A 12,643-nucleotide genomic window follows, 5' to 3' on the forward strand; every position below is an offset into this window, starting at 1 on the left:
ATTTCTTTTTTAAACTCATGCATTTTATTTCCCTTTTTAAAGTTTAAATTTAAAAAATGTTTAGAGCACTTTTGGCTATTTTTCATTTGTTCAGAATTTAGTAGGCTCTGTGTTTACTGAAGTATTGCTCTAATATATAGAAACAGATTTTTAACAATTTTTCTTTTAACAATTTAATTACAAATAGTCACACTTATGATGAAAATGACATTGTGAAGTCGTATCAGTGGAAAAAAATTGTATTGTCTTCCTCAGCTAATCACTGTAAAGTTCAGCCTTATATTTACAAATTATACAGTGTTATACTCTCATTGCTGTATATAAAAGAAATGTGTTATTGTTCAAGTAAAAGAAAATAACTGACTAAATAATATGCCAAGATGTAAAAAGAAACTGTTTTTCTATGTAAGGCATCCTTCAATTAATAAATATGACATTGGGTCCTAGTGTCTCCTATTCCCCTTGCATTATTCTTATTTTCTATAGTAATAAAGTGGTTTCTCCTGAGCTCCTTTTATGTGCTGGGAAACTAAAGACATAGGGAGTGAGACCAAATATCTCAGTAATACGGGCCTTAGAGAATTGACAAGGACAACAGCCTTTTAATATTTGTACCTAATTAATGGTAGGAATAAGGCTTATCTCCTCATCAGGGCCCACATGTGCCCTGGAGCATTCTGTTCTCCCGTCCTCAATGGGAGGTGGATGCTGGTGCCAAAGTCATGATTAGAGAGATTAGATTTGGTCTTCCCATCTCCCTGTACTTTATTAATCTTTCATTTACACTGGGATTAGGTGAGATTCCTTTAGCCAAATCCGCTGAAAAGATTTGTTCATTTTAATATTTATGCACACTGTCTAGTCCTTGAAGTGGCTTCTTTTTGTCTGTGCGCTTAATTGGATCAGTGGGTTTGTTCTTATTAACGTTTTCCTTTTTCAAGATTAAGGTTGATGAATAAAGTTAGTGGCATCTGGCTCAGCTCACCGGCTAAATGCAACTCCTTTAATGACTACCTTATATACTATGGGATAAAATGAACATTTGCTCTAAAGATAAAATTCAGTTTAGAATCTCACAGTGTTGAATCTTTAAAGAAAAAGCAAAACTCTAATATTCTATGAATGTCCAAAAGCCAGGAGGTGGGGAGGGATGACATTTAATGGCACTAAAAAGTAGCTTTGAAATCCTACTTACTTGCTCAGGTATGAGAATAACGTGTTAGAATTTTGGGGACTAAAATGAAAATTTGCTCCACCCAAAGGGTGTCAAAATGTAGCCTGAAATATTGACATAATTTAATATGAAACAGTAATATTTTTTAAATGTATCAACTTTCAGTTTGAGGTTGTGTTGTGGCTTTTTGTTGACAGTATTCGTTGGGAATACTGCTTTTTACAAAGCAGATTAATTGTCTTGTGTTTATAGTTGTACTTTAGCAAAGTTTGTAAACCTGGGCACTATTGACATTTTGAACTGGGTGATTCTTTGTTGTGGAGATTGTCCTGTTCACTGTAGGATATTTAGGGCATCTCGGGCCTCTGCCTGCCACAGGCCAGTAGGCTCCCATCAGTGTTGATAATCAAAAATGTCTCTAGACGTTGCTGAATGTCCCCTGGGAAGGAATATCTCTCTCAGTTGAGAAACACTGTTACAAAGGCATAGGTGATTTTTACTTTTTTCAGATTTAAAATTCTAAATCAGAGCTACACATATAATGAAAGCTTAGAAATAATAAGTAGCTCATAAAACAGTAAGAATCTTAGAATCTGACTTATTTGGGTGCTCTCTCTACAGCTCTTACTGTATGATTTTTGACAAATTACATGCCCTTTTATTTTTATCATCTAAAAATAGGTTTTGTTTTTGTCATCTAAAAAAAGAGTATCTCACTCAAAGTGTCATATTTAGTTAAGTGAGATAATGCATACAAAATGGTTAACACACCTGCTGGCACACAGTAAGTTCTTAAAAAATTCCTGACTTCATTTGTTATTAGTGGCAATAGTTTAGCTAGTTTTATCTTAATGAAAGGCTATGATGATGGAATGGTATTATTAAATGGAAATAGCGTAGTAAACATTTTGGACAATTCTCTTGTTTTAATTATTTAATTGTATCATATTTACTATTCAAAATAATTTTTAGTATCCAGTCCCTTTACATAGCTTTAAGATTTACAGAGCTTATCAAAGACCTGTCAAAGCTACTTTATGTTGTATAAAATGTATTTTTTGATGCAGATTTGTCAAAGTTATTTTATATTTTAAGTGAATCATAAAAAATGTTTCTCTTCTTTTTTCTAGCGTATTTCCACTTCATTTCAAAGCCGTAGCTGACGTTATAAATAACCTTAAGGTTTTTCAAATAGTTATATAGTGCCTTCAATGCATGGTGAGGCCCAGAACCCTGAAAAAGTCAACAAAATGTACTCAAGCTTAAAAGGGAGCAATAGTGCAACCCTTCATGGCTGAAATTTATAGGAGAAAATTGGATTCCTAACTTGTCAGCAATTCTGTATTCATGTCATAAATGAGATACAGATATGTCACGTATTTTAGAAGAATTAGCAGCAAATGTAAGGTGCTTCTTTTGTGCTGTTACAAATTAGATTTTTCTTTCTTCCCTTGAGAAGCCAGATTGAACAAAAGAATCCTCCAAAACAGAGAACTGCTGAACATCAAGGCCCTGTTTCTGAAAACTAAGTAGAAGAATAGAGACGTATGCTTGGTGTTCTGAATCAATTATCAGTGAAATGCTGTTATACCACTCAGAATAGAGGCCCCAAAGTCAAGGTTTGCTTTCCCAGCATTCACTGCTTTTAATAAGCTTAGCCTTGGATATCTATGAAAGACTTATTTTCACAAACTCTAATTTTCAAACAAAGATAAAAATCTTCATTTCTTAAAAGTTGACAGAAGATGAGGACTAATTTTACTCTGAAAGAAGCCATAAGACACTTAGCTAAGTTCATTAGTAATTGGCAGTAGGTTCAAGGCTAGATCACGATTGACCAGTTTGTCTTACACAGCGAAAAAAGTAGAAGCCTCTCATGAATTTCTGTGTACACTCATGTACTCCATTCAAGCAAGACATTAGAAGTTTGAATGTGTGAATGTAGAACATTACTATTTTAGGAGATAGAGAAGGAAGACATGGATGAGTATAGTATACAGTATATTAAATAATGCAATACGTATCCAGTATATAATTGAGAAACTTAAATACGATGTAATTTTAAATACTGCCTAACGATTTATGGAAAACCAGTCAGAACTATTACCCATATTCTTGAGTATATCTGTCCAAATAAGAGGTAAAGTTTTATTTTTGGCCAAGAACTATTTCAAGTCCTTTTAAAAAGATCACTTATTCTGGAATTATTTTAAGAAATATTATTCGGCTACTAGTTTATACCAGTTTTTCTGCAATTAAATAAAATCCTTTGAATTTTTATTTCTTGCTCTAGACATTTATATAAAGACTGTGCCTTACAGAAAAATAATTGCATTTTAAAAGTTTTAGCATGGGCAGTATTCTGCATTAGTTTTATTATGCCATGATCTACAAATGACCCAGTTATATCATTATTGTTTTTCCTGAGTTATGCTAATAAAGTAGAAATGGGGAAATGTTGGGCACCTTAGTAATCCTGGATTAGGTATTTAATTTTTAGAAGGTTAAGAAGATAAAAATCTGCTTATTATAGGATACGTAATATATATTTATTAGCCAAATGTAGTTCATAATGTGGATCTGAAAAGTATAGCCAAATCACCAAGAACGATCTAAAATGGTATTCATACTTGTTTATTTGCTTTGATGTTTTACATGTTTTCTTTTACATTTTTAGCTGCTTTCAATATAATTTAAGAAAAAGAATTTCCTACTGCAGCAATTTATTTTACCTTCCAGTTTTGGTGTTTTACTATGTTTTTATACATAGTATAAATCCCTTGAAGTAGAATTGTTGGACTAAAGACAGAGAATTTTGATAGACAGCTACAGCCAAACTCTCCTCTAAAGAGATGGCACTAATTTTGTACTTGCGTGGCAGATCCTTTGAATTTTGATTTCTTGCTCTGGACATTACAATAAAAATTGTGGCTATTAGAATAATGATTGCACTCAAGCGTCTCTATAAATACACAATGACAAATGGAAGTATCCGTACCCTCACTCCTTGCTTCGCACTGTCATCAAGTTTATAAACCTTGCTCATATGATACATATACAATACCATTTCTTTCATTCTGAGTAAATCATTCAAGTGTCTATTCTGAAAATATTTATGCACCTTGCTCATTTGCATATGAACAAATTTTGAGAAAAACATTCTGCAATGTCTTATCTGAAAAAGAATTTTCAAATATATAAACTACAATTTTAAAACGTATCACCATGATGGTAAGAACATTCCAGAGCTTGACTTTTTCCCCTGAGTACATAAAAGTACAATTCACAATCACTGTATCAGAGCCTAATACTTAGTAATTGTTATCAAATAAAACGAGAAAAAAATTAGCAGCCCTGTAAACAAATAAAACTTTATTAAAAATAATTAGATATCAGTTGTTGCTTAATGTGAATTAAAAAGCCAAGGAAATTGAATAGATAGACTTCATTAATCCCCAATCTATTCTAACTATCTGGAACATAAATAAACATGATTATTTTGCTGAGTAGAATATTACTCTAAAATTCATGAATGTTTAAAAAAAGGTAGAATGCCCCTCTTTTTCTGTGATGTTTTGTATAGTACCATAAATATTCATGAATAGTGAGCATCAGTTCAGGTTATCTATGTGAATATAAATTTTCACATAACTGGCCACTCAGTGTTCATTGGATCATGCTTTGGAATATGAATTCACTAGTATCTCAGATGCACTGTGGATCTGACCCAGCTCATGAATATTCACACACACAACTGATCTTTTTGAAGGTAATCACATCCATAAAGATGGAAATCTCATTAGTTTTCAGTAATGAGAAATGCATGAAGATGTTGGTCCCAGAACAATTTCACAGTATACTTGCTTTTCATTTTTTGGTAAATGATAAACTTTAAAATATAAATACATATGCTATGCCTCTTTCTTGATAGAAGCTCTTTTTCCTTTTCCCTTTAAAAAATCTTGTGTGTGATCTAACCATGATCACATTTGTTTCTTTTACTTACTGTGGTCACAGAAAAGAATGGAAAGAGTTAAGCAGTATCTCCAGTCCTTATCCCAAACTCACGTCCACTATTTAGGCTTAGTCATAGATCCTCAAATGCAGAGTGTCCCAATCTGCTAATGTGCTTGTGGGCATGGTGCATATTTTACATATAAAGACCCCTCTAAAAAAGATGAGATTATCTTATGTCATCTTTTTTGCATAAAGGGGAAATAATATCCTAAGCCAATTAGAATTTTAATACGTTAGACGTAGGATGCTATGATCATGGAGGCCCATAATTATAAATTATATATTACTTTAGCCCATGTTACATCCCACATTATCATTGTTTCTCTTTCATTATAATGACTGGCATATGGTTGTGATACCTATCCCAGATCAGTCACTGTAAGTAGGTATCAAAATCAATGACCTGTCCCTCATTAGCACCGTGCTCTAGTTATTAGTTGAACTAACCAGAAAAAAGAAAATTATTGTTCGTAAAGGTAGTGATAAGGTATCAGCCACTTCTTAGTTCTAACACTGATATTGTCAAGCCTCTGAATGAGTTTTTCCTTATCAACATGTACGCATTTTTGGTTGTTACATAAGCACAGTTAATAAAGTATGCTCAGTAACAAACATCTGTTTGTTTGGGGTTTTTTTTTTTTTTTTGATTCAGGTAACAGACCAAACTATGTTAGTGTATCACAGAGAATCCTCAATACTGAGCTATGCTGAATTCTCCTCTGCTCAAGCCCCTTCGTGAATATGCATATACCACCCAAGCCCCTTCGTGAATATGCACGTACCCTTAGCTTAAAAATTCCCCAGTTTTGCTGTTTGGGGAGACAGTGCTCTGGGGAAAATCCCTGGTATTCTCCTTACTTGCTGCAAGTAATAAATCCTTCCTTCTCCCCCCCCCCCCCCCAAAAAATACTGAGGGCAGTCGTGGTCACACTGTGTCATGAGGTGCCTTGTAAGCATCTTCAGAACTGCCTCAGTGCAAGAGATACCTCCCAGCAGCAGGGTTCTGATACTGCCTGTTTTATGCATCACAGTGGTTCTCAACAGAAAGTAATTTGGCCCCCCAGGGGTTCTGTGACGTTGTCTAGAGACAGTTTTGCTCGTCACACCTGGGGGGATGTTACTGACCTCTAGCGGGTAGAGGGCAGAGGTGCTTCTAAACATCTACAAAGCACAGGACAGGTCCCGCACCATCATGTAAACGTGTTTGAAGAAATGATTCCATGTCTAAACTTTTGATTACCACCAGGTTAGAGCGCTTTTATAGGTAAAGCAATGAAAATGTGTAACAGTATTTTGCAAGTAAAAGAAGACAGGTTCAATTATTAATTCCAAATTTGAATTAATTGATTTTTCTTATTTTTGGGGGGTAGCAACAATTGTGTTAAATGAACTCAACTGGACGAGCGCCTTAGATGAAGTTTTCAAGAAAAATCGGGAGGAAGATCCTTCATTGTTGTGGCAGGTGTTTGGCAGTGCCACAGGCCTGGCACGATATTATCCGGGTAAGTGCTTAGTGATCAGGAGGTACCAAATAAAACTGTAAGTACCGGACTTCGTTCTTCTTGAACACTCTGTTACTTTCTCTTACTTGGTAAAAGATGGTTATCACACTACTATTAAAAGGAAAGAGTATTCCTGCTTCCTTGGCTCTGTATCTACCAAAATTATTTTAAACCAAAACACCTGAGAAGCAGCTGGCCCATGGAATCAGGTGGGCTGCAGTGAGACCGTGGACAGGTATCTGTGGACCGGGAACAGGAGGTTATCATGAATCCTAAAACAATTCTAAGGGTCCAGCTGCATAGCATGGACTATGAGTCACATTAGAGAACTGAATAGAATTTTTAGAAACTAAATAAAATTTTTCTTTCCAGATTTCAAGTCTTTGCTTTTATGTGAAAGGTACTGATGCTTTTCTTTAATCAGTGAATGTGAATTTGTTAAATGAAATGAATATATTTTACAAATTAACATGAATAAACCCTTTTGTAATGTCCTTTATTCTTATAAAAAAAGGATAAGGAGAAGTAATTTTATAATGAAAATGAAATATTAATCACTAGTAGATCCCAAGAACGTATTGAAAACACTTTAACTGAAATGTCTGTTGGTATTTTTAACTTCTCCACCTTTCAGAACAAGATGACAAGCAAAAATGCATTTACTTTCTCAAAGCGTGACCTGAGTTATGGGATACATGCTAGGTAATTTGGCTTTAAACAGCTACAATATATATGAGAATTTTTTTCTTAGACTTGAGTTTTCTAAACATTTAAAAAATAGTTATTAACAATAAAGGTCACAAGAGTGAAAAGGGGGTGAAATAGAAATTAGATAATGTCTATCTTTGTATGGCAATAGCAATGAATAAAAGTATGTGGGCATTATCAGACTAAATAGCACTCAAATTAGGTAACGATATATAACTTCTTGCAACAAGTGCCAGATGGTAAGATCATTGACAGTTATTTTTCTGCAGAAATCCAATGGAATACGAAAGGCCTACTCTGTATTTCAATGTAGAAAAAAATCATGAGTTAGAAAAATATTAATATCTGATGTCGAGAAAATATTACCATGTAGGTTAACATAATAGTGGAATTTTCTACTTACAGAAATATTGTTCAGTACAATACAACACTTCTAAAATACTCTTGTTATTAATATGTTAAATACCATATAGCAGGAATTTGAAAATATTCGTATGTAATATAAAGAAAAAAAGTATTATTACTCATGTACATAGTAAACCTAATATAATAAACTTTAAAGTTATAGCAGGTCTTTTAAATTTTTATTTTATTTTATTCTTAAAATTTATTTATTTTTATTTTTGGCTGTGTTGGGTCTTTGTTGCTGTGCACGGGCTTTCTCTAGTTGGGGCGAGCGGGCTTCTCATTGTAGTGGCTTCTCTTGTTGTGGAGCACGGGCTCTACGCACTTGGCTTTAGTTGTTGCAGCACACGGGCTCAGTAGTTGTGGCTTGCGGGCTCTAGAGCACAGGCTCAGTATTTGTGGCACACGGGCTTAGTTGCTCCACGGCACGTGGGATCTTCCTGGACCAAGGCTCAAACCTCTGTTCCCTGCACTGGCAGGCAGATTCTTAACCACTGCACTACCAGGGAAGTCCCTATAGAAGGTCTTATAAGACATTTATAAGTACAATTAAAAAAAAATACACAAGTAATAACAATAATACATGAATATAATTATTTATATTTATCAATAACTTATTGCATTATGTAACTTTTAAGTCTTTTAAAATATATTACCTCAATACAAAATTCCATATATATGCAGTTGAAGGAAGGAGAAAAAATAAGTAAGAGAAAATTAGGATAATGAGAAACGAAGAGCCCAGTACTAGAGGGAAATTGATGATGCCATGAATAAAAGAAAGACACATAAGGATTATGAGAGAGAAATAGGAATGGGAGTGGGAGGGAAGATTGTATAAGAAAGGGGAGAGAGAACATTGGGGTCAAGAGGCGGAAGGAAAGATAGATCATATTTTGCACACTTTTCAAAGATGGCTCTTTTTACAAATAGCAATTTGTAAACATACCAATAAATCATCTTTTATGTTTTTTCTTTTAAATGCTAATTGAGGGATTATGGCTTTAATTTTTTTTAAACCCTAATCATATATTTCCTAATATGTTGACATTTGTCCATTTTTACCTTGGGAAAGATCTTTAAAGGTTTAATTTAGCTGAATCCATGTGGTCCCCCCAGGACATTAGCTGTGGAAGCAACGCTGGGCTCTTCTGTGATGTCTTGTTTTTCAGCAAGTGTTTGACAGACAAGCTGACTCACCAAATGATCTCCGAGCCCCTGTAATGGCTCTCTTGACTGCTATGAAACACAACACTCAATGAAATTTCAGTTTTAGTGAGTCTGTTGCTGAGTTGCTCTTTTTATTTTATTTTTAAATTATTTTTTGACATACAAAAAGCTGTACGTAGTTAATGTATACAACTTGATGAGTTTGGAGATAAGTAGTACATTGGTGATACCACCACCACAATCAATGCCATAAAGCCTATCTTCCATCTGTATAAGTTTCCTCCCACCCTCTTATTTATTATTATATGTTTTGTGATAAGAACACTTAACATAAGACCTACCCTGTGCAGGGAGATGAGCAGCCAGGATGGCTGTTCTCTTGCTCTCCATCCATCCCCTGCTCAACTAGTCCCTGCTTCACCTACACCCTGCTCACCTGACTGACCTTCCCTCTTAATAATACAGCCTAATCAGTAAATGCCTACTTACTTGCCACCAGCCCCAACTTATGATTATTCTAAGCTTTAGATGAGAACATCGCCACCTAATAGATTACCAAAGGGACAGTGAGGGGCATGCTTCTCTGCTGGTTTCCCTGGTAACCGATGAGCCAACTGGACATCAGTGTCAGTTCTCCTTGTAACTGGGAACCTCCCCTCCCCGCCTCCCCTCCCCACCTCCACTCCTATCAAAGCCTGCTGCCATGTTCTGCCCGCCAGCAGCTGTACACGATGGGGTGTCACTCCAGGACCTTGTTTCAGACACATAAGCTCCCCCATCCATTAAACCATTGACGTCTCTGTCACTGACTCTAGGCTCTTTCTTCTTGAAGCTGAGAGAGTACAGGGCTTGCAGGCCTGCGGGTTGCAGCCCGACATACCCTTTTAGCAAAATTTTAAGTGCACAATACAGTATTGTTACTTACAGGCTCTATGCTATACAGAAGATCTCTAGGGCTTATTCATTTTTTATAACTGAAGCTTTGTACCCTTTGATCGATACCTCCCTATTTCCCACTTTCCCCAGCCCCTGGCAACCACCATTCTACTCTGCTTCTATAAGTTTGACTATTTTAGATTCATCATATAAGTGATATCATGTAGTACTTGTCCTTCTGTGTCTGCTTATTTTATTTAGCGTAATATCCTCCAGGCTCATTCATGTTGTCACATGTGGCAAGATTTCCTCTTTTTTAAAGCTGAATGAGTGCTCTTTATGGTAATAATGCTGTAATAGAACCAAATTTCTTTAGCAAAAACACTAAGACAATATTATAATTAAAGGTAGACCACTATATTTCTTTTTATGCTAAGATGTGTTTTCAGCACATTTCACACTTCTTTCAGGTTTAAAGACTTTTTACAGTGAAGTGATTCTTAAAAAATTTCTCGGTAAGCCATACTTTCCTCTCTGATTTTAACCTTGCCATTTTGATACCAGCCAAATTAACGTAGAGCAGCTCATCACTGATTACTGTCTGTTAAAGCAAATATCAAAATAGCCTTTAAATATTGTTAATTATCTTAATTGTGAGTGGAAATAGAATAAATGTTACTTAATTAGATTTTCAAATAACAAGATTTGGGCCTCAGGCTAGAAGCTCCCTACTAGCTGTGAGGAACTGGGTGAGTCTCCTAAACTTTCTGAGCTTTAGTCATCAAATCTGAAAAATAGGAACACCAAGGCCTCAGTTTATCCTCTGAGGGTTGTTGTGATCAATGAGATAATAGAAGGAAAAGTACTTTGGAAAATGCAAAACAGTAGGCATTTTTACAAGAGTGAGTATCAACCAGAATAATTTTGCCTAAATCCAGATTTCTCTTCATGTGAGAAATTAAAAAACATAATTGAGGTCACAATCAATTGACAAGGGAGCAGAAGCTGAAATATAAATGTGGAAGGAGTTCTAGACAGATGACTAAGCAATAATACCTAGCAGTACCTCCACACAGTGGAGTTGGTCAGAAGATGTAGGTTTTAGGTGATGACCATGGTTAAGTCACCTCTCTGTAGGGAGGCTAGATAAAATAAAGGATGCCCGGGCTTCCCTGGTGGCGCAGTGGTTGAGAGTCTGCCTGCTGATGGGGACGCGGGTTCGTGCCCCGGTCTGGGAGGATCCCACGTGCCGTGGAGCGGCTGGGCCCGTGAGCCATGGCCGCTGAGCCTGCGCGTCCAGGGCCTGTGCTCCGCAGCGGGAGAGGCCACAACAGTGAGAGGCCCACGTACCGCAAAAAAAATAAATAAATAAATAACGGATGCCCAATTAAAGTTCAGTTTCAGATAGAGAAGAACCTTTTAGTGTAAGTATGCAATTCTTGGGAGATATTTACATTCAAATGTGTGGTTTTTTAATCAAAATTCAACTTTAACTGGATGTCCTGTATTTCTTTTTCCTAAATTGGTTAACTTTATCTCTCAGGCTCTGAGTTTGTGAGAAAATATGAGAAATCAACTTCCCCACTACCTCACAAAATTGTGAGGATCAAACAATCTATTTCATATATTAATGTTGGGTTGGCCAAAAAGTTCATTCAGGTTTTTCCATATCATCTTACAGAAAAACCCGAGCAAACTTTTTGGCCAACCCAATACAAATGTAGAATTTTGTAATTGTCATTTTTTTAATTCTGTAAACTACCTTTAAAATATGTTGCCACATTATTGTAAGTAAAGTGTTTTGTAGAAATTAGAATTCTCTGACTCACAATAGAGTCTAAAAAAATAGTCTTTGTCAGTGCTAAGGTGCTACTTAGAACAGGGCTACGTGATGTGAGTGGGTTAAGCAGGTATATACCCAATAGCCTGGGTATAAATCCCGCTGCCATCAATTGAAGTGGTGGTAAGCTTTGGAAAACAGTCACAGACTTGAGCTGTGAAACGAGGATAAAATGGTTAAATTGTAGAATTGTTAAGAGGAAAAAGGAATTAAATATGTTTCTTATTTGCTAAAATGTGTAGGAGAAAGTCAGTGATGGTTAGCCACCCTCATGATTTCCATTTATTAGGTTGTTTAAACTGCATGGAGACAACTACTGCTTCCATATAAGGAGGGCTCTAGAGCTGACATAATATAAAGGCACCTCTGCAGAGTGATTCTGAATAGCAGTTTGGTAATTAGTGGGAATTTGTACTCTAACATCTGTCCTTAGACTGAATATCAGTAAATTGTCTGTTTTCTAATTTGGTTGATATGTATGGAAATAAGTTATAAAAATGACTTGTATGTCTTTTTTCTTTTTTCCCCTCTTTCTCCTCTCCAAATTAGAAGGTAGGTAGGCTGGCTGTGTGATAATAGAAGGAGCATTATACTGAGGGAAGAGAAGTTCTTGATTCGTATTAAAGCTGCCATCAGCATAGGTGTGTACTTCCGCTAAGTCATGTTCTATCTGTGAACCTATTTCTTCAGCAGTAATTTGGGAGATTGAAGAATGTGATTTCCAGGGCAGACCCTATCTTTATTTACTTACGCATTTAGACCTTTAGCATTTGCTAAGTTCACAGTCTTTGTTCTGTAGGATAACTAGAGGGGCTTGCCTTAGTTATACAGCTTGTTTCATGGCAGAGTAAAGCTGGAACGCATGTCTGGTGACATCTTCGTTGAATATGTGATGACTGGACAATCAGTTTAATTTATGAGTGCTTTCCTTTAGAAGCCCTTAATTGATTT

At 35.7% G+C, this 12,643-nt stretch overlaps 1 protein-coding gene across 3 annotated transcripts in view; it reads left to right on the forward strand.

Annotated features, from left to right (window-relative positions):
* Positions 1 to 12,643, forward strand: part of CACNA2D1 (calcium voltage-gated channel auxiliary subunit alpha2delta 1) — a 502,332-nt gene that overhangs the window by 348,579 nt on the left and 141,110 nt on the right. For all 3 annotated transcript variants that reach the window (XR_004351432.1, XM_032643128.1, XM_032643129.1), the window contains one exon: positions 6,562 to 6,693. Coding sequence is in view for 1 of the 3 variants with exons in the window: in XM_032643128.1 (XP_032499019.1) it covers positions 6,562 to 6,693 (132 nt within the window). In the remaining 2 variants the exon portion in view is untranslated. The remainder of the gene's footprint in view (positions 1 to 6,561; positions 6,694 to 12,643) is intronic.

This window comes from Phocoena sinus, chromosome 9 (genome assembly GCF_008692025.1).
Source record: "Phocoena sinus isolate mPhoSin1 chromosome 9, mPhoSin1.pri, whole genome shotgun sequence".
Classification (NCBI taxonomy): Eukaryota; Metazoa; Chordata; class Mammalia; order Artiodactyla; family Phocoenidae; genus Phocoena; species Phocoena sinus.